The sequence below is a fragment of the Neoarius graeffei genome, chromosome 17 (assembly GCF_027579695.1).
Source record: "Neoarius graeffei isolate fNeoGra1 chromosome 17, fNeoGra1.pri, whole genome shotgun sequence".
In the NCBI taxonomy this organism is placed as follows: domain Eukaryota; kingdom Metazoa; phylum Chordata; class Actinopteri; order Siluriformes; family Ariidae; genus Neoarius; species Neoarius graeffei.
Window position 1 is genome coordinate 71,623,962 of NC_083585.1, and position 20,803 is coordinate 71,644,764.

Genomic DNA, 20,803 nt, shown 5'->3' on the forward strand with positions numbered 1-20,803 from the left:
CAGAATTTCTTCGAGGCCGACCGATAGTCCTTCTCCATGGCCTCCCCGAACTCCTCCCAGTTCCGAGTTTTTGCCTCTGCAACTGCCCGAGCTGCAGCACGCCTGGCCTGCCGATACCCGTCAGCTGCCTCAGGAGTCCTGGAGGTCAACATGGTCCGATTAGGACTCCTCCTTTAGCTTGACGGCATCCCTTACTTCTGGTGTCCACCACCGGGTTCGGGGATTGCCGCCATGACAGGCACCGGAGACCTTGCGGCCACAGCTCCGAACAGCTGCGTCCACAATGGAGGTAGAGAATATGGTCCACTCAGACTCAATGTCCCCATCTCCCTCGGAAGCTGGGAAAAGCTCTCCCAGAGGTGGGAGTTAAAGACCTCCCCGACAGAGTGCTCGGCCAGACGTTCCCAGCAGACCCTCACCAATCGTTTGGGCCTGCCAGGTCTGTCCAGCTTCCTCCTCCGCCAGCTGATCCAACTCACCACCAGGTGGTGATCAGTTGACAGCTCAGCCCCTCTTCACCCGAGTGTCCAAGACATAGGGCCGGAGATCAGATGAAACGACAACAAAGTCTATCATCGACCTCCGACCTAAGGTGTCCTGGTGCCACGTGCGCTTATGGACACCCCTATGCTCAAACATGGTGTTTGTTATGGACAAACCGTGACTAGCACAGAAGTCCAATAACAAAACACCACTCGGGTTCAGATCGGGGAGGCCGTTCCTCCCAACCACACCCCTCCAGGTGTCACTGTCGTCGCCCACGTGAGCATTGAAGTCCCCCAGTAGCACAATGGAGTCCCCAGTCTGAGCACCCCTCAGTACCTCTCCCAGGGACTCCAAGAAGGCCGGATACTCTACACTGCTATTCGGCCCGTAGGCACAAACAACAGCAAGAGCCCTCTCCTCAATCCGAAGGCGCAGAGAGGCGACCCTCTCGTTCACTGGGGTAAACTCCAACACATGGCGGCTGAGCTGGGGAGCTATAAGCAAGCCCACACCAGCCCGCCGCCGCTCACCATGGGTGACTCCAGAGAAGTGGAGAGTCCAGCCCCTCTCGAGGAGCTGGGTTCCAGAGCCCAAGCTGTGCGTGGAGGTGAGCCCGACTATCTCTAGCAGGTACCTCTCAACCTCCCGCACAAGCTCAGGCTCTTTCCCCCCCAGCGAAGTGACATTCCATGTCCCAACAGCTAGCCGCTGTGTCCGGGGATCAGGTTGTCGAGGCCCCTGCCTTCGACTGCCACCCAATCCACACTGCACCAGCCCCCTACTGCTACCTCTGTGAGTGGTGAACCCACAGGAGGTTGGGCCCACGTCACCTCTTCGGGCTGAGCCTGGCCGGGCCCCATGGGCAAAGGCCCAGCCACCAAGCGCTCGCATGCGAGCCCCAACCCCGGGCTTGGCTCCAGGGTGGGGCCCCGGCTGCACCATACCGGGCGACGTCACGGTCCTTGGTTGTTTCTCCATAAGGGTTTTGGTGAACTGCTCTTGGTCTGGCTTGTCACCTAGGACCTGTCTGCCTTGGGAAACCCTGACAGGGGCATAATGCCCCTGACAACATAGCTCCTAGGATCATTCAAGCACACAAACCCCTCCACCACAATAAGGTGGCAGTTCTAGGAGGGGCGGTCCCTGAGTTCAGTGCATTAATGAACGATGAAATGTGTGTGTGTGTTGGGGGGGGAACTGTGAGGGTGACATGTCAGATGCTGAAGGGAGAGCAGGGGGGTGTGCGAGCAGAATCTGTGGCAGGGGGGAGGAGGGGCAGAACAGGGAGGGAGTTGAGCCTCCTGACCGCCTGGTGAAAGAAACTGTTCTTGAGCCTGCTGGTTTTGGCCCGGGGACTCCACAGTCTCCTCCCCGACGGCAGTAGGCTGAAGAGGCTGTGAGATGGGTGGGTGGGGTCACCTGCAATCCTGATGGCTTTGTGGGTGAGGCGGGAGTTATAAATATCCATTAGAGAAGGGAGAGAGACACCAATGATCCTCTCAGCTGCTCTCACGATGCGCTGCAGAGATTTGCAGCAGGACACAGTGCAGGCGCCGTACCACACGGTGATGCAGCTGGTCAGAATGTTCTCGATGGTGCCTCTGTAGAAAGCATGCATGATGGGGGCCGGGGCTCTTGCTCTCCTCAGTTTGTGGAGGAAGTACAGATGCTGTTGGGCTTTTTTGGCCAGTGATGCGGTGTTGTTGCTCCAGGACAGGTCTTCAGAGATGTGCACACCCAGAAACTTGGTGCTGCTCACCCTCTCCACTGCAGCACCGTCGATAGATAGTGGAGCATGCTGGGTGTGCGCTCTCCTGAAGTCCACAACAATCTCCTTCGTCTTCTCCACGTTCAGACGGCGATTGTTGTCCTTGCACCACATGGCCAAGCAGCTCACCTCACTCCTGTAGATTGTCTCATCGCCATTGTTGATGAGACCCACCACAGTCGTGTCATCCGCAGACTTGATGAAGAGATTTGAGCTGGATGTTGGTGTGCAGTCGTGGGTCAGCAGAGTGAAGAGGAGGGGGCTTAGCACACATCCTTGGGGGGCCCCCGTGTTTAGTGTGATTGTGCTGGAGGAGTTGCTGCTGACCCATACAGTCTGTGGTCTCCCTGTCAGGAAGTCCAGAAGCCAGTTGCACAGGGAGGTGTTGAGTCCCAGCTGGTCCAGTTTATGAATGAGCTGCTGAGGAATGATTGTGTTGAATGCTGAGCTAAAGTCTATGAACAGCATTCTGACATACGAGTCTTTTTTTCTCCAGGTGGGTGAGGGCTGAGTGGAGGGCAGTGGAGGTGGCGTTGAACGGTTGGACTGATATGCAAACTGGAAAGGGTCCAGGGCGGGGGGGGAGGGCAGACTTGATATGCCGCATGACTAGCCGCTGGAAGCACTTTATGAGGATGGGAGTGAGTGCGACAGGGCGGTAGTCATTGAAGCAGGATGGAGACGGCTTCTTCGGGACCGGGATGATGGTGGTGGTTTTGAGGCACGTGGGGACAACAGCCTGGCTCAACGAGATGTTGAAGATGTCTGTAAAGACATCTGTGAGCTCCTCGGCACAGTCTCTCAGGACACGACCAGGAATGTTATCAGGACCCGGGGCTTTCCGTGCATTTGTCATCCTGAGAACTCTCCTCATGCTGTCTGGGGACAGCATCAACACCTGGTCGCCAGGAGGTGGTGGGGTCTTCTGTGCCGTGGTGCTGTTGTCTGCCTTAAAGCGAGCGAAGAAGTCGTTCAACTGATTCAGCAGAGACGTGGAGTTGTCACAGGTCTGCGGCGAGGGCTTGTAGTCTGTGATGGTCTGAATCCCCCGCCACAGGTTCCTGGTGTCTCTGCTGTCGTTGAAATAGTCAGCAATGTGCCTGGAATACTGTCTCTTGGTCACCCTGATGCCTCGTGACAGATTGGCCCTATCTGTCCTCAGGCCCGCCTCGTCCCCAGCTCTGAAGGCGGCGTTCCGAGCCCACAGGAGCCTATGGACTTCCCCTGTCAGCCATGGCTTCTGATTGGCCCGAATGGAAATGGTTCTGGTGACCGTAACGTCGTCCATGCACTTCCTCATGTAGGCAGTGACGGTCTCCGTGTACTCTTGGAGATCTGTGATGTTGTTGTAGGTGGCCGCCTGTCTGAACATGCTCCAGTCAGTGGTGGAAAAACAGTCCTGGAGTGCCTCTGAGGACCCCTCTGGCCACACGCGTATCTGTTTTGTAGCTGGTTTGGTGACTTTAACCAGCGGTCTGTATGCTGGCATTAACATAACAGTGGAGTGATCTGAGGCCCTGAGGTGGGGGAGGAGTAGGGCTTTGTAGGCATCTTTATGCATGGTGTAAACATTGTCCAGAGTATTGTTTCACATGTGGGAAAGTTGACATGTCCATAGAGTTTTGGAAACACGCTTTTGGAGTTTGCATGATTGAAATCTCCAGCCAGGATGAGGAAAGCATCTGGGTGGGCTGTCTGCTGCTCACTGATCTGCTGATAGAGTTCATTCAGTGCTTCACTCCTGTTGTTATTGGAGCCAGGAGGGATGTATAATGCTACCAGCAATATGGCTGTAAATTCCCTCGGCAGGTAGAATGGCCGGCACTTAATAATCATAAACTCCACCAGTGGTGAGCAGTGTTTGCAGACCACGACAGCATCACGGCACCAGGCATCACTGATGTAAACACAGAGTCCTCCGCCACGAGTCCCCCCCCCCCCGACTAGCGCTCTGTCTGACCGGTAGCATGTTAGCCAGGCTAGCTGAATGGCACAGTCCGGGACGCTGTCGTTAAGCCATGTTTCCACAAACACAAGGACACAGTACTCACTCACAGACTTAAAAGATGAGCAGAGCAGGCGGACATAATCTAGCTTGTTGTCCAGCGAGCGTACGTTGGCCAGAGTGATGGTAGGGATAGCCGGCCGGTGAGGGCTAGCCTAGCTCGGATACCTCCGCGCTTGCCTCTCTTCTGCTTCCGCATGTTCCGCCTGTGGCGCTTCCACTGCGGGCTGGATGCAGGAGTGGGGGTCGGTGATTGCGCAGGCCTCCGGAACAAACCGTAGCTGCATAGCACTTCCGCGTCCGCTGGATTTATATCCGCGAATATAGTTCTGCGGATGTCGAGCAGAAACTCACGGGAGTATGTGCGCCTTGAGACTGATGGACGCGACAAAGACGAACAGATACACACAGTTTTAAAACACAAAAAACACGAAAACACCGTTCTGTCGGGACAGAGAAGATCTGCTGTGTGCGCGCGCGCCACCATCTTGGAAGGTCAAATCCTACAAGAGTACAGAATTGCATATCATAGTTATGTTGATGAGACCCAGGTATACTTTCTCTCTGACCAAATGATTGCAGCCAGATACAGTGGTGCTTGAAAGTTTGTGAACCCTTTAGAATTTTCTATATTTCTGCTAAAACAGAATCAGATTTTCACACAAGGCCTAAAAGTAGATAAAGAGAACCAAGATAAACAAATGAGACAAAAATAATAATATACTTGACCATTTATTTATTGAGGAAAATGATCCAATATTACATATCTGTGAGTGGCAAAAGCATGTGAACCTTTGCTTTCAGTATCTGGTGTAACCCCCTTGTGCAGCAGTAACTGCAACTAAACGTTTCCAGTAACTGTTGCTCAGTCCTGCACACCGGCTTGGAGGAATTTTAGCCCATTCCTCCTAACATGCCTGAATGACTATCGCCTAATTGCACTCACTTCAGTTTTGAGAGGATAGTCATGTCACACATCAAAAAGGACATCCCAGACACAATAGACCCCCTTCAGTTTGTATTTCGTCAGAACCGTTCAACTGACGATGCCGTCAATGCAGCCATCCACACAGCTCTGTCACACCTGGAACACAAGGACACCTATGTTTGAATGCTGTTTGTGGACTACAGTTCAGCCTTCAACACTGTCATCCCCAGCAGACTGACTGAGAAGCTCTCCACCCTTGGACTGACATCCTCCCTCTGCTGCTGGGTCCTGGACTTCCTCACAAACAGACCCCAGGCTGTCAGAGTCGGTACCAGAACATCCAGCACCAAGATAGTGAGCACAGGGACCCCCCCCCAAGGCTGTGTGCTTAGTCCATTCCTGTACACCCTCTTCACCTACGACTGCACCCCCTCCCAGAGTAACACTTCCATTATCAAGTTCACTGACGACACCACTGTCATTGGGCTGATCACCGGCGGAGATGAGAGAGCCTAAAGGGAGGAGGTGGCTCGGCTGGTCTCCTGCTGCCAGGAAAATAACCTCTCCTTGAATGCTGAGAAGACCAAGGAGATGATTATTGACCCGAGGAAGAGGAGGAGAGACCAGCACGCCTCACTGCACATCAACATGTGAGTTCCGAGGAATTTAAATGTTTTCACCCTGTCCACCTATGTCCAGGTGGAGAGGGTGAAAACATTTAAATTCCTCGGAACTCACATCAGTGAGGATCTCACCTGGGGACACAACACACAGCAGACCATCAAGAAGGCTCAACAGAGACTCTTCTTCCTGAGGAAGCTGAGGAAATTTGGACTGTCCACCAAACTCCTCAGCAACTTCTACAAGTGCACAGTGGAGAGTGTCCTGACAAATTCCATCACTGTGTGGTACGGGAACTGCACAACTCAGGACAGAAAGGCTCTCCAGCGTGTCATTTAAAATGGCACAGTTCATCTGTGGAGCTGTCCTCCCCCCACTGCAGGACATTTACAACACCCGGGTCACAAAAAGGGCACAGAGCATCATCAGGGACCAAACACACCCACAACACAGATTATTCACACTCCTACTATCTGGCAGATGCTACAAGAGTATGAAAGCAAGGACTAGTAGACTGACAAACAGTTTTTGCCATCAGGCTTTTGAACCACGGATTATAATCACCATCTACCTCTATATTTGCAATTTTGCAAGAGACATTGCACGTTATATCTACCTCCACGTTTGCATATTGGTTTTTTTTTATTGTTTTTCATTTATTTTCATTCTACTTTTATATTTTGCATTGCATATGCACTTTATATTTTATATTTCATATTTTATATATATTTATTTTTATATTAATAGGCATTGTTTTGGTTGGGTAGTTGCAAAATAAGAATTTCATTACCCAATAATAAACCGCTGTGTCTGTTATTGTGTATATAACAAATAAGCATCTTGAATCTTGTACAGAACAGCTTCAACTCTGGGATGTTGGTGGGTTTCTTCACATGAACCGCTTGCTTCAAGTCCTTCCACAACATTTCCATTGGATTAAGGTCAGGACTTTGACTTGGCCATTCCAAAACATATTAACTTTATTCTTCTTTAACCATTCTTTGGTAAAATGACTTGTGTGCTTAGGGTCGTTGTCTTGCTGCATGACCCACCTTCTCTTGAGATTCAGTTCATGGACAGATGTCCTGACATTTGCCTTTAGAATTCGCTGGTATAATTCAGAATTCATTGTTGCATCAGTGATGGCAAGCCTTCCTGGCCCAGATGCAGCAAAACAGGCCCAAACCGTGATACTACCACCACCATGTTTCACAGATGGGATAAGGTTCTTATGCTGGAATGCAGTGTTTTCCTTTCTCCAAACAATACACTTCTCATTTAAACCAAAAAGTTCTATTTCGGTCTCATCCATCCACAAAACATTTTTTCAATAGCCTTCTGGCTTGTCCATGTGATCTTTAGCAAACTGCAGACAAGCAGCAATGTTCTGTTTGGAGAGCAGTGGCTTTCTCCTTGCAACCCTGCCATGCACACCATTTGTTGTTCAGTGTTCTCCTGATGGTGGACTCATGAACATTAACATTAGCCAATGTGAGTGAGGCCTTCAGTTGCTTAGAAGTTACCCTTTTGACCTCACCAACTATTACACGCCTTGCTCTTGGATTGATCTTTGTTGGTCGACCACTCCTGGGGAGGGTAACGGTGGTCTTCAGTTTCCTCCATTTGTACACAATCTGTCTGACTGTGGATTGGTGGAGTCCAAACTCTAGAGATGGCTTTGTAACCTTTTCCAGCCTGATGAGCAACAACAACGCTTTTTCTGAAGTCCTCGGAAATCTCCCTTGTTTGTGCCATGATACACTTCCACATAAGGTATTAGGCAGAGACCCGTCCACCCGTAAATTTGACGGGCAATTGCCGATTTCAACGGGCAAGTATACACACAGACGGATACTGAAACGGACGATAATGCCGAAAATTTTCGCACATGAATACTCCCACATGTCATCCGATAAATCCAGTTATGTTCCGCCCACACACGGACTGGCCATCGGGAGTAGCGGGAGTTTTCCCGGTGGGCTGGTGGTTCAGTGTGGGCCGGCGGAGAAAAAAAAACAAAAAACAGTTGCGCGCTGGCCTTTAATATGATAAGCAATGTTAACAGTTTCTTTAACAAACAGTTAACATTGCTTATTACAGTTGCGCGCTGGCCTTTAATATGATAAGCAATGTTAACAGTTTGTTAAAGAAACTGTTAACATTGCTTATCATATTAAAGGCCAGCGCGCAACTGTTTTTTTTTTTTTTCTCCGCTGGCCCACACTGAACCACCGGCCCACCGGGAAAACTCCCGCTACTCCCGATGGCCAGTCCGTGTGTGGTTCCGCCATCATTTACAAATCGTAAGAAACACAGTTTAATACGAAAAATACTGAAAACTTGAAATGAAAAATCAGAATATTTCATCGTTTCCGCCATTTTGGCCCGCACTGAATCTTGTAACATGCGGACTGAATAAATCACGAATTCTGATTGGTCGAAAATTGCCAAACACCCTGCGTTGTAGTTTCCTCTTTCTTGGCGGGAGAACCGCATTTTTTTTTGCTGACTCACTCTTCTGGATCAAGATGAATCCCAACAAACGCCCCAAATTGAATGTGACAAAAACTGATTCGTTTTTCCACAAAAAGACAGAAAAGGTATGTGTGATACATTGATTAACAAGGGGGTTTCATTGGGGTATGGTAAAATAGAATACTGTTGGGTTTTTTTTTTTATTAAATACTGTAACTAGATCAAAAGATTATATACAATTCATTGTTGTTTATTTTCTTTTCACTTTTGTTACCAAATCAAACACCATACATACATCTGATACATTCAGGAGTGAAACTGAAAAAAATACAAAGTAAAAATATGCAATATTTCTGATCAAAAATTACACGCCATTTCACCCTGAAAATGTCCTAGAATGCAGGAAATGAAGTCTAAATTTCAAAAATTTTCTGGGGGGGCATGCCCCCAGACCCCCCTAGAGGGACTTCGCGCCTGCGGCGCTCGTCTTCGCACCTGCGGCACTTATCAGGATTATATAAAATATTATTTTTGACTGGTAAATTTCTTTTTCTGCCTAATACCCTACTTCCACAAACATGTTGTGAAGATCAGACTTTGATAGAACCCTGTTCTTTAAATAAAACAGGGTGCCCACTCACACCTGATTGTCATCCCATTGATCAAAATACCTGACTCTAATTTCACCTTCAAATTAACTGCAAATCCTAGAGGTTCACATACTTTTGCCACTCACAGATATGTAATATTGGATTGTTTTCCTTAATAAATACATGACAAAGTATAATTTGTCTCATTTGTTTAACTGGGTTCTCTTTATCTACTTTTAGGACTTGTGTGAAAATGTGATGTTTTAGGTCATATTTATGCAGAAATATAGAAAATTCTAAAGGGTTCACAAATTTTCAAGCACCACTGTCGACTCATTGTGTTGGTGTTTGGAGCACACAAATAATCGGATGAGGCAGTCTTAAAGAACTGTTGTTTTTGCAACAAAGGCGACTGTTTGTGTGTGCACGCCTTGGATCTAGGGCTCTAAAGTCCAAAGTACAAGTCCAAGATCTTGGCATTCTATTAGATTCAGATATCACTTTCCCGAAGCTTATCAAAACAATCACAAATCAACCATCTGTCATCTTAAAATCATAGTTGGATCTAAAGGTTTATTGCCCCAACAAGACTGAGCGAAACAACACTTTCATCTCCAGCACAGTAAATCTCTGTAACTGTTAAACAGGTAGAACTCCTGCAGCGTGCTGGTGTGAGAGTTTTAACCCTCTGGGGTTGGAGGGTATTTTCAAACTCGTGCCTTTTTTTTTTTTTTTTTTTAGCATTACGCTTTTAATTCCTTTTTAATTGATCTGGTTTAATTGACAATTTTTTAATTTAATGTTAATGAGACTTTATTTTCAGACGGTTAATAACCAGTTCAGCTTGAGCTAATCTTACACTGGGCCTTCTGTCTGTCTGTGCTTGGGACTGGCACTAAGGCTACATCCACACGACAACGGCAACAAGATTTTTTTTTTTTAAATATCGCGTCCACATGGGCAACGGATCAGTAAAAATCAGGTACATATGGCAACGCAACGCTTGCTGAAAACGATGCAATACACATGCCACACCTCTACGTGCGCTGTAAGACGGTCCCATCGGAGACACCAGAACAATAGAAGTAGTAGACGCATGCGCATAAACCCCTTCTTCTGTAGCATCAGCCACATAAAGTTTTGATTATTAATCAGCAGCGTAAAACGAAAGACGCGGAAAGAGGAATGAATAGGGGTAGATGGAAGCTGGTATGCCAACATTCTGATATCCTCCAGAATTCTTTAATGCTCCGGAATAAATTGAATGCTACACGTTGATGGATTACCTTGTTCTTCTACGCCCTTTTTGAGGAATGTATTGTCGGACTTAAACCAACATCTGAAGAGGTGAGATCGCTCCTTTTTTTTTCCTATTTTTGCTGGCGGGATTGTTTTTGTTTTTGGAAAGTGCACGGGCGGTGCACGGTTTGGTACTGCTTCCGCAGTGTTTGGACTAAAGACTCTGCCCTAAGGGCTATTCTCTCTCTCTCTCTCTCTCTCTCTCTCTCTCTCACTTTGCACCATTACACAATAAATATTCACAGTGAAAATATTTTGTAAGCGCGTTTCATGAACCAAGTTATAGGATTTGTTGACAACTCGCATCGAGTTCGTTACACTTCTACCCGGCGTGAAGCACTGACAGTCATGTGGTTGTGACGTCATCGTAAACAAATCCGTTCTACTCATCCAGACGACTTCGCAACGGGGCCGTTGCCAGATTTTTCCACTCTGGAACCCGTTCTCAAAAGATTTCGTTTTGGGGCACCCAAAACGCTGGTGCCGTGTGGACGCCAGGCCGAAACGATAAACAATTTTATAAGATTCACCTGAATCCGTTGCCGTGTGGACAGGGCCTAGGGTTAGGGTTAGGGTTATTTTACAGAATCTGCATATCTTTGGACTGTGGGGGAAAACGGAGTACCCAGAGGAAACTCTCACAGACACGGGGAGAACATGCAAACTGCACACAGAAAGGCCCCTGTCAGTTGTGGCATTCGAACCCGGAACCTTCTTGCTGTGATGCGATGGTGCTAACCACTACACCACCGTGCTGGCCAATGTTCTTATCTTTTTATTCATATTATTCTCTTTACTCCAATGTAAAGTACTTTTGAATTTCCTCTGTGTATGAAATTTCCTACGTAAATAAACTTGTTCTGTGCTAAACAGGAGGTTACTAGCTTCATTTGCTTGTTGACCCCATTAGCCTTATTGCTTCAGTGCAAGCATCCTGACAGAACAGCTATATTTGGGGTTGGGGATGTTTGTTTAATGACAATTTTTTTCTTTCATGCTCATAAGTCAGTGTTGAACTTTTAATTTATTGATCCAGTAGTGGGTTCTTCATGGTGGTGCAGTGATCATCACTGTCCCCTCACAGCAAGAAAGGTCTGGGTTTGAACTTGACGGTTGATAGGAGTCTTTCTGTGTGGAATCAAGTCTATTTCTATAGCACTCTTAACAATAGACACAATGGAAACTTGAGTGCAAAACTGTTCATGACAACTGTAGTCCTCAGCCATAAAAGCATTACTGTAAGTGTCTAGAGCATCTTCTAAGTGTGACTTTCAACTGTCCATATGGGGCTGTCCTCCACAGGAGTGACATAATGAGACTCCAACCAGACACAGGGCATCAGGATGGATCAGGCAGGTCCGAGGAGCAAAAGAGGTCAGCATTTCAATCTCAGGATTGACGTAACTCAGAGGAACAGATGGGGGGGGGGAACACAGGTCGTTGGGTATGCCCAATGTCACCTGAATAAGTAGGAACAGTATACATTTTGCTCTGAGTACAAGCAGGGACTCCGGCAAAACTAACTATGAAAGGCATAACTAAAATGGGAGAGCCAGAAGGTAACACAGGCATGAGGGAGCCCTGGGACATAAAGCAGCAGCCACTACACTGTCAACAAACTTGAGTGAGCAAGTGAGTGGGGAACTGACAGCATCCATACATCCCAGTTTACCAAAACACACTGTTTCAGGATCCTCCAGATCTATACCTTTACTTCATAAACACCATTAACACAAGGCTTGACTAAACAGATCTGTTTTCAGCCTAGACTTAAACGCTGAGACTGTGTCTGATTCCTGAACACTACTTGGAAGGCTGTTCCATAACTGTGGGGCTTTGTCAGAAAAGGCTCTGTCCCCTGATGTAGCCTTCACTATACGAGGTACCAGCAGATAGCCTGCACCTTATGATCTAAGTAGACGTGACGAGTCATAAAGGACCAGAAGTTTGCTCAGGTACTGTGGTGTGAGACCATTCAGTGCTTTAAAGGTCAATAGTAGTATTTTATAAAGAATATGAAATTTGATCCAAGTGCTACGGCTGCACCTTTTGATCTAAGTAGGCGTGGCAGGTCATAAAGTGGAGGTTGTGTGTTCTCCCCGTGCTGGGAGAGATTCCTCCTACAGTCTAAATTTAGGTGGATTCGGTCAGCTGACTCATCTGACTCGCTCATGGGTGTAAATGAGTGTGTGAATGGTTGTTCATCTCAGTGTTTGTCCTGTGATAGACTGAAGACGTGCCCAGAGTGAACCCCGCTTCTTGCACAGTCAGTTTGTCTCGCGCTTTTAGCAACAGACATTGTCACAGAGTAGCTTTGCAGAAAAATAAAGATTTTAAACATACGAGGGTAAGTCAAAAAGTTCTAAGACAGATGTTGTAATTTCAAAAGGTGTGAAAGACATCCCTCAGAATTCTACAAAGGACCTCTTCGATGGAAACACCGCTTGCAGAAGTGTTTAGACTTAAATGGAGGATATGTAGAGAAATAGCTTTTATTTTAATAAAGAAAACATTTTTTCAGTTTGTCTTAGAACTTTTTGACTTGCCCTCGTATGAACTAATAAATTTATCCCTAGTGAGGAAGCCTCAGGTGACAGTGGCAAGGGGGGGGAGGCAGTTGGGGTTGGCGCCAGCTTCCCCCATGACCCTGACGGATAAGTGGTGTACATAATGGATGGGTTCTGAAGTGGAACAAAAGTTTTTCATACATTAAAAACTAGTTATTACAGTTTTAATGTGTGTGGGTTTTTTTGTTGTGTTTTTAGGAGCCCATGGTTGCCTGGCTGGATTCTGACTACTACTCTGTTTCTCTCGGTTCTGGTTCTCATTTGGATCTGCTGTGCTACGATGGCCACTGCTGCAGATCATTATGTCCCATCTGAGGTATATAAACCCTAACCCCTATTCCTGAAACCTAACCCTCAAATCCCTAACTTCTCCCAATTGAGCGACACAGACCTAAACTCTAATCTCTGATTCCTCACCTGTCGCACACAAATATCAGTGCTCATAATTGTTGCACACAAACACTGCTCATAGATGGTGGCTCCTAAACAATACTGCTCACAGACAGTGGTACGCAAGCAACCTCACTCCTAAATACTGCTCATAGACAGTGGCACACAAGCAACCTTGCTTCTAAACACTGCTCATAGACAGTGGCACACAAGCAACCTCGCTCCTAAACAACACTGCTCATAGACAGTGGCACACAAGCAACCTCGCTCCTAAACACTGCTCATAGACAGTGGCACACAAGCAACCTCGCTCCTAAACACTGCTCATAGACAGTGGCTAACAAGCAGCCTCGTTCATAAATGACACTGCTCATAGACGGTGGTTCACAAACAACCTCACTTATAAGCAACACTGCTCATAGACAGTGGCTTATAAACAACCTTCGCAACTCGGAGCTTCAGCTCCCTCCATATGTTTTCTATGGGATTTAGGTCCGGAGACTGGCTAGGCCACTCCATGACCTTAATGTGTTTCTTCTTGAGCCACTCCTTTGTTGCCTTGGCTGTATGTTTTGGGTCATTGTCGTGCTGGAAGACCCATCCATGACCCATTTTCAGTGTCCTGGCAGAGGGAAGGAGGTTGTCACTCAGGATTTTATGGTACATGGCCGTGTCCATTCTTCCGTTGATGCGATGAAGTAGTCCTGTGCCCTTAGCAGAGAAACACCCCCAAAGCATAATGTTTTCACCTCCATGCTTGACAGTGGGGATGGTGTTCTTCGGGTCATAGTCAGCATTTTTCTTCCTCCAAACACAGCGAGTTGAGTTAATGCCAAAGAGCTCGATTTTGGTCTCATCTGACCACAGCACCTTCTCCCAATCACTCTCAGAATCATTCAGGTGTTTGTTGGCAAACCTCAGACGGGCCTGCACATGTGCCTTCTTGAGCAGGGGGACCTTGCGGGCACTGCAGGATTTTAATCCATTACGGCGTAATGTGTTACCAATAGTTTTCTTGGTGACTATGGTCCCAGCTGCCTTAAGATCATTAACAAGCTCCTCCTGTGTAGTTCTAGGCTAATCTTTCACCTTTCTTGTGATCATTGATACCCCACGAGGTGAGATCTTGCGTGGGGCCCCAGACCGAGGTTGAGTGATGGTCATTTTGTATTTCTTATATTTTCGAACTATTGCACCAACAGTTGTCTCCTTCTCACCCAGCTTCTTGCTTATGGTTTTGTAGCCCAGTCCAGCCTTGTGCAGCTCTACAATCTTGTCCCTGACATCCTTAGACAGCTCTTTGGTCTTGCCCATGTTGGAGAGGTTAGAGTCTGACTGATTGATTGATTGATTCTGTGGACAGGTGTCTTTTATACAGGTGTCAATTGAAGACAGCTGTCTTTAATGCAGGTAACGAGTTGATTAGGAGTGTCTAACTGGTCTGTGGGAGCCAGAATTCTTAATGGTTGGTAGGGGATCAAATACTTATTTCACTCAACGAAATGCAGATCTATTTATATATTTTATAAAATGTGATTTTCTGGATTTTCTTTTTGATATTCTATCTCTCACTGTTAAAATAAACCTACTCTTAAAATTATAGACTGTTCATATCATTGCCAGTGGGCAAACTTACAAAATCAGCAAGGGATCAAATAAATATTTCCTCCACTGTACTTGTAGCTTTAGTATAAAATTTTATATATTAGATCTTTTGCTGATTTGAGATGAAGGGGCATTGAAGAAGTCCCACACAGTGGTCCACACTAAGGGCAGATTTTAACTGAATAACTTGAATACTGAACCTCAGTGCCATAAAGAGTCTTGCAATAATGTTGATCTTTATAATTGCTTCTATTCAAGTTTGAAGTGACACATTGAGTGTGTCTGTTTTATCCCTACAGAAGCTCAGTATTTATGGAGACTTTGAGTACATGAAGGAGCAGAACCTGAAGCCATACCCACAATCCTCTCTGCGGGTTGTCAGCTCTTTGGTGAAGGAGGATGAGGCTGAAGTGCTTCCACCTAAACTCAAAGTGGATCTGACAAATGTTTAAATTCAAAGCAAGTCTGGCTGAAGTGTAAATGTTTATGGTTTAAGGAGAATGCATTAAAGGCAGTGTGTGCTTCATATTTTAATTTTACACCTCCTTTAGTTAATAGTAACTATTTCTTCAGTGTGTATGTGTGAGAGAGAGAGAGAGAGAGTGTGTATATGTTGTGATTTTTATATGGTATTAAAATGGCCACAGAGTCATGCACTGCTGGAAGTTTTACGATGTTTTTTTTTCCTTTATGATGTTTAGTTAAGGTCCAGGTGGGTGTGATTTTATAGCTTGTAGGTTCAGGTTTCTGTCTTCTACTGGCATGGATCTGCCAAAATGTTTTTAAAAAGAGCAGTGCATGTTAATAGAGAAGTGTGAGAAACCTTATCAGCAATTTTGTTAGACTCCTTGACAAAATGAAGTGAGGAAATCACCACAGTGTGTGGAAAAGTGCTAACAATGATGCTAAATAGATGTGGTGTTGGGTACTGTGCTCAGTAACGACCTTCACTAAAAATCCATACAGGTTGCTGGACAGTTTCAATATAATCATCAGTCAAAATGAATAAGTAATTTAAAAAGATGAAAGATTTAAGTTTGGGTTTGACTTTTTAAAATTATTACAGTAAAACATGTAAAATTAAAACATGCAATGAAGGTTTGTGTGTTATTTTCTGTGTGTGCGTGGGGGTGGATGTACATGGGTATGTGCAGATTAACAGCTCAGAGGTTGTTGTGCTAAAAGGTCATAGATCCTCCAAATCCACCAACCCTCACCCCACCAAAAATTTTCAGGTTATGGAACTCATGTTTTACACTACTGAAATTTTACTGAGTTTTTGTGATGGGACTTTGTGGATCTTTAACAATTTTCCTGAGATAAACTGATTTGCAATTTTATGAGTGTCTCTGATTTGAAACTTGTGTAAATATTACAGGAATAGCCCTTTTCCATTTCTGATGGATATATATTTTTTTTATCTATTACAACCCCTGGCAAAAAGTATGGAATCACCAGTCTTGAATGAGCACTCATTCACACGTTTTATTCTGTAGAAGAAACTCGGATCACAAACATGATACAATAATAAAGTCATTCCAAAGTGCACCTTCTTGGCCTTCAGAAACACTAAAAGAAATGAAGAAAAAGCATTGTGGAAGTCAGTAAATGTTACTTTTATAGACCAAGCACAGGGAAAAAATATGGAATCACTCAATTCTGAGGAAAAAAATATGGAATCATGAAAAACAGACAAACAAAAGAACATTCAAAACACATCACTAGTACTTAGTTGCACCACCTCTGGCTTTTATAACGGCTTGCAGTCTCTTAGGCATGGACTTGATGAGTGACAAACAGTATTCATCAATCTGTTGCCAACTCTCTTTGATTGCAGTTGCCAGATCAGCTTTGCAGGCCGGAGCCTTGTCGTGGACCATTTTTTTCAAGTTCCACCACAAGTTTTCTATTGGGTTGGGATCTGGACTATTTGCAGGCCATGACATTGACTGGATGTGTCTTTCACCAAGGAATGCTTTCACAGTTTTTGCTCTATGGCACGATGCATTGTCATCTTGGAAAATTATTTCATCATCCCCAAACATCTTTTCAATTGAAGGGATAAGAAAACTGTCCAAAATGTCAATGTAAACCTGTGCATTTATTGAAGAAGTAACCACAGCCATCTCCCCAGTGCCTTTGCCTGACATGCAGCCCCATATCATCAAGGATTGTGGAAATTTGGATGTTTTCTTCAGGCAGTCCTCTTCATAAATCTCACTGGAACGGCACCAAACAAAAGTTCCAGCATCATCACCTTGTCCAATGCAGATTCGTGATTCATCACTGAAGATAACTTTCATCCAGTCATCCACAGTCCATGATTGCTTCTCCTTAGCCCATTGTAGTCTTGTTCTTTTCTGTTTAGGTGTCAATGATGGTTTTCTTTTAGCTTTCCTATATGAAAATCCCATTTCCTTTAGGCGATTTCTCACGGTTCAGTCACATACTTGTACACTGACTCCAGCTTCCTCCCATTTATGCTTCATTTGTTTTGTTGTACTTTTTCGGTTTTCAAGACATATGGCCTTAAGTTTTTTGTCTTGACGCTTTGATGTCTTCCTTGGTCTATCAGTACGCTTGGCTTTAAAAACCTTCCCATGCTGTTTGTACTTGGTCCATATCTTAGATACAGCTGACTGTGAACAGCCCACATCTTTGGCAACCATGCGTGAAGAGTTACCTTCTTTAAGAAGTTTGACAATCCTCTCTTTTGTTTCAAGAGACATCTCTCTTGTTGGAGCCATGATTCTTGCCAATCCACTTGGTCCAGCAGCCCTCCAAGGTGTGATAACTGCGCTGTTTCTAACTGCAGACTAACGAGCAGATCTAATCTGAGGCAGGTGTCAATTTAGGGAAAGGAAATTGACTGGGTGAGTCCTTATTTTCTACCTGAAAATTGAGTGATTCCATATTTTTTTCCTCAGAATTGAGTGATTCCATATTTTTTTTCCCTGTGCTTGGTCTATAAAAGTAACATTTGCTGACTATCGCAATGCATTTTCTTCGTTTATTTTAGTGTTTCTGAAGGCCAAGAAGTTGCACTTTGGAATGACTTTATTATTGTATCATGTTTGTGATCTCAGTTTGTTCTACAGAATAAAACGTCTGAATGAGTGCTCATCCAAGACTGGTGATGCCATACTTTTTGCCAGGGGTTGTATAGATAGATAGATAAACTACTTCGGGATATTAGTAACCCAAGTTGACTATTGTAATCTCTTGCTGTTTGGGGTGTGGGATTTATTTCTGAATACAGAAGCTTGCATTTATACTCGTATTGTTGATAGAAAAGGCGCTGCAATGCAAGACTCTCATAGTCCCAGTTTGAATAGTGTGAATGATCATCTTTAAGTTGAACTGGGGTGGGAAGGTAACAAACTTTTTCTCCTCTGATCATTAAGATTGATAATGGTCTTTGATCCTGAAACCCAGCTCAGCTTTCTCAGCATAAAGTATCACATGCCTATTCCCAAAGCAAGGAGAAAATCATGACTAGGCCAGAGGCTCTCAGTCTGCGCTGTGGACAAAGTGGTCCATCTCAGAGAGACTACACTAAATAAGCTAAAAGCACAAGTGCCTGTAATTTTGGTTGTAGTAATAAGGTTGAAAGGTGGATAATCTTTCATATTGTTTATTAGAGGAATTTTTAGTTGGCCCAAAGCAGACTCTCATGTCCTTCATTTTGTCTGGAAATGCAGAGATTGTTCAAAGAACCCATCCATTTCTGGGTAGTTAACGTTAGAAATCATTGCATTATACTGGAGATGATGAGTAAAAACAACCAGTAGGAAGTGTTGAAAGGATGTATAAATTGTGTGTCAGTATGCTTGATGCAAATCACAGTTATTATTGGCTCTGAATTTATATAATGTAACTTTGAGTGGCTTGTGCTTCCATTTGGATAATAAACTAATAGCGCACAAACTAAAGTATTTTTCCAAGTCTTTATTAACTTGAATAATCAGTCAGTGCATGCTGGACAAAGTAAGCAATCCATTGAATTTAATAACTTGTAAAGGGAAGTTCTAGGGAAGTGAAGGAGGTCTGAGAAGGTGTGATTGACCAGCACTCTCTGTGACCTGTTGATTAGTCCAGATGGTCCTCAACCAGGGTTTGGGAATGGGATGAGGGGAAGGTCAGACGGAGGATTTGGTTTTCGTGGTTTAGATTAAGTTTAAGGGTTAGTGTTAGCGTTAGGTTTAGGGGTTCGGGTGGGGGTTAGGTCCTAGGGTCAAGGTCAAGTTTAGGTATAGAGGTTGGGGTTAGGTTCAGGGATTGTGGCAAAAAGCCCTTAAAAACAAATCTAATTGACTGGATATCCCCACTTAGCTTAATTGTCTGCTTACACTCAGAGGCTTCTAATTCTTTATACAATACCTTAACCACTTTACTAGCAATGGTTGCAGTTTTAACCTCAAAACTTTCTAATTCTTAACCCATGACCTTTACCACATAACCAGCCATGATTGCGTTCTTAATCTCAGAATCTTTTGCTTAACCCAAAACGTTAACCACTTGACCAGCAGCAATTTGTAATTTGAAAAAAAAAAAAAACCACACACGTATATACATACATACATACATACATACATACATACAGTGGTGCTTGAAAGTTTGTGAACCCTTTGGAATTTTCTATATTTCTGCATAAATATGACCTAAAACAACAACAGATTTTCACACAAGTCCTAAAAGTAGATAAAGAGAACCCAGTTAGACAAATGAGACAAAAATATTATATTTGGTCATTTATTTATTGAGGAAAATGATCCAATATTGCATATCTGTGAGTGACAAAAGTATGTGAAACTCTAGGATTAGCAGTTAATTTGAAGGTGAAATTAGAGTCAGGTGTTTTCAATCGATGGGATGACAATCAGGTGTAAGTGGGCACCCTGTTTTATTTAAAGAACAGGGATCTATCAAAGTCCGATCTTCACAACACGTTTGTGGAAGTGCATCATGGCACGAACAAAGGAGATTTCTGAGGACCTCAGAAAAAGTGTTGTTGATGCTCATCAGGCTGGAAAAGGTTACAAAACCATCTCTAAAGAGTTTGGACTCCACCAATCCACAGTCAGACAGATTGTGTACAAATGGAGGAAATTCAAGACCATTGTTACCCTCCCAGGAGTGGTCGACCAACAAAGATCACTCCAAGAGCAAGGCATGTAATAGTCGGTGAGGTCACAAAGGGTTACACAAAGCTCCTGCAAAATACTTTAAAATATAATACACTACGAATCTCTTTATACTCTAACAGTGACAATTTATATTTTAAATGAACCAACAATAATACCACGATGTCACACAAGACTTCCAAAGAGCCTAAAGAAGGTAGGGCGTCGAGAAACACGACCTCAGACGTGGATGCTAATACCAAAACCATGGAGGCGCTAGCTAAGTCAGTCAGTGCTATACAAGCGTCAATTAACTCCTTTCGCGAAGAAAGTCGGTCGTCTATCGCTTCTCTTCAGTCAACTCTGAATACAAAGAATTACAGATGTGGAGGATGGACTGAACGAGTTTGATAAAAGACTGACTGAGGTGGAGCAGTGCCAAGCCAATATGGCAGCAGAAAATGCTACATTAAAAGAAGATCATGTATCTGGAAAATTATACAAGGCGACAGAATATCCGTATCGTGGGCATACCGGAAAACACAGAGGGGCCGCAGCCAACGGAATTTATTTCCAATCTGCTTTTTGAGCTGTTTCGCCAGGACTTTTCTAAACCCCCAAAGGTGGACAGAGCCCACAGAAATGTAGCCCAAAAACCGGCAGGGAATGAACGACCACGGCCATTCATAGCAAAGCTGCAGCACTTTCAGGTCAAAGAAAAAATTCTACGCCTTGCGAGAGAGAAGGAGACGCTTAACTACAACGGAAAAAGAATTCACATTTTCCCCGACTTCAGCGCCGAGGTCAACAAACGACGAGCTGCGTTTTCTGAGTGCAACCAGAAGCTCCATGCCGCCCATGTCAGGTTCGGTTTATGCTACCTAGCCACATTACACTTCAGCCACGGCCAAACGCCCTTGAAGTTCACAAATCCAGTGGAGGCGCT

At 44.8% G+C, this 20,803-nt stretch overlaps 1 protein-coding gene across 1 annotated transcript in view; it reads left to right on the forward strand.

Annotated features, from left to right (window-relative positions):
* The window catches only part of tmem59 (transmembrane protein 59), a 56,441-nt gene extending 40,367 nt beyond the window's left edge, over positions 1-16,074 (forward strand). The window contains exons 7-8 of the mRNA XM_060897977.1: positions 12,938-13,055; positions 15,034-16,074. Coding sequence (XP_060753960.1) covers positions 12,938-13,055; positions 15,034-15,186 — 271 coding nt within the window. The 3' untranslated portion in view covers positions 15,187-16,074. The remainder of the gene's footprint in view (positions 1-12,937; positions 13,056-15,033) is intronic.
* Positions 16,075-20,803: the final 4,729 nt, after the last annotated feature.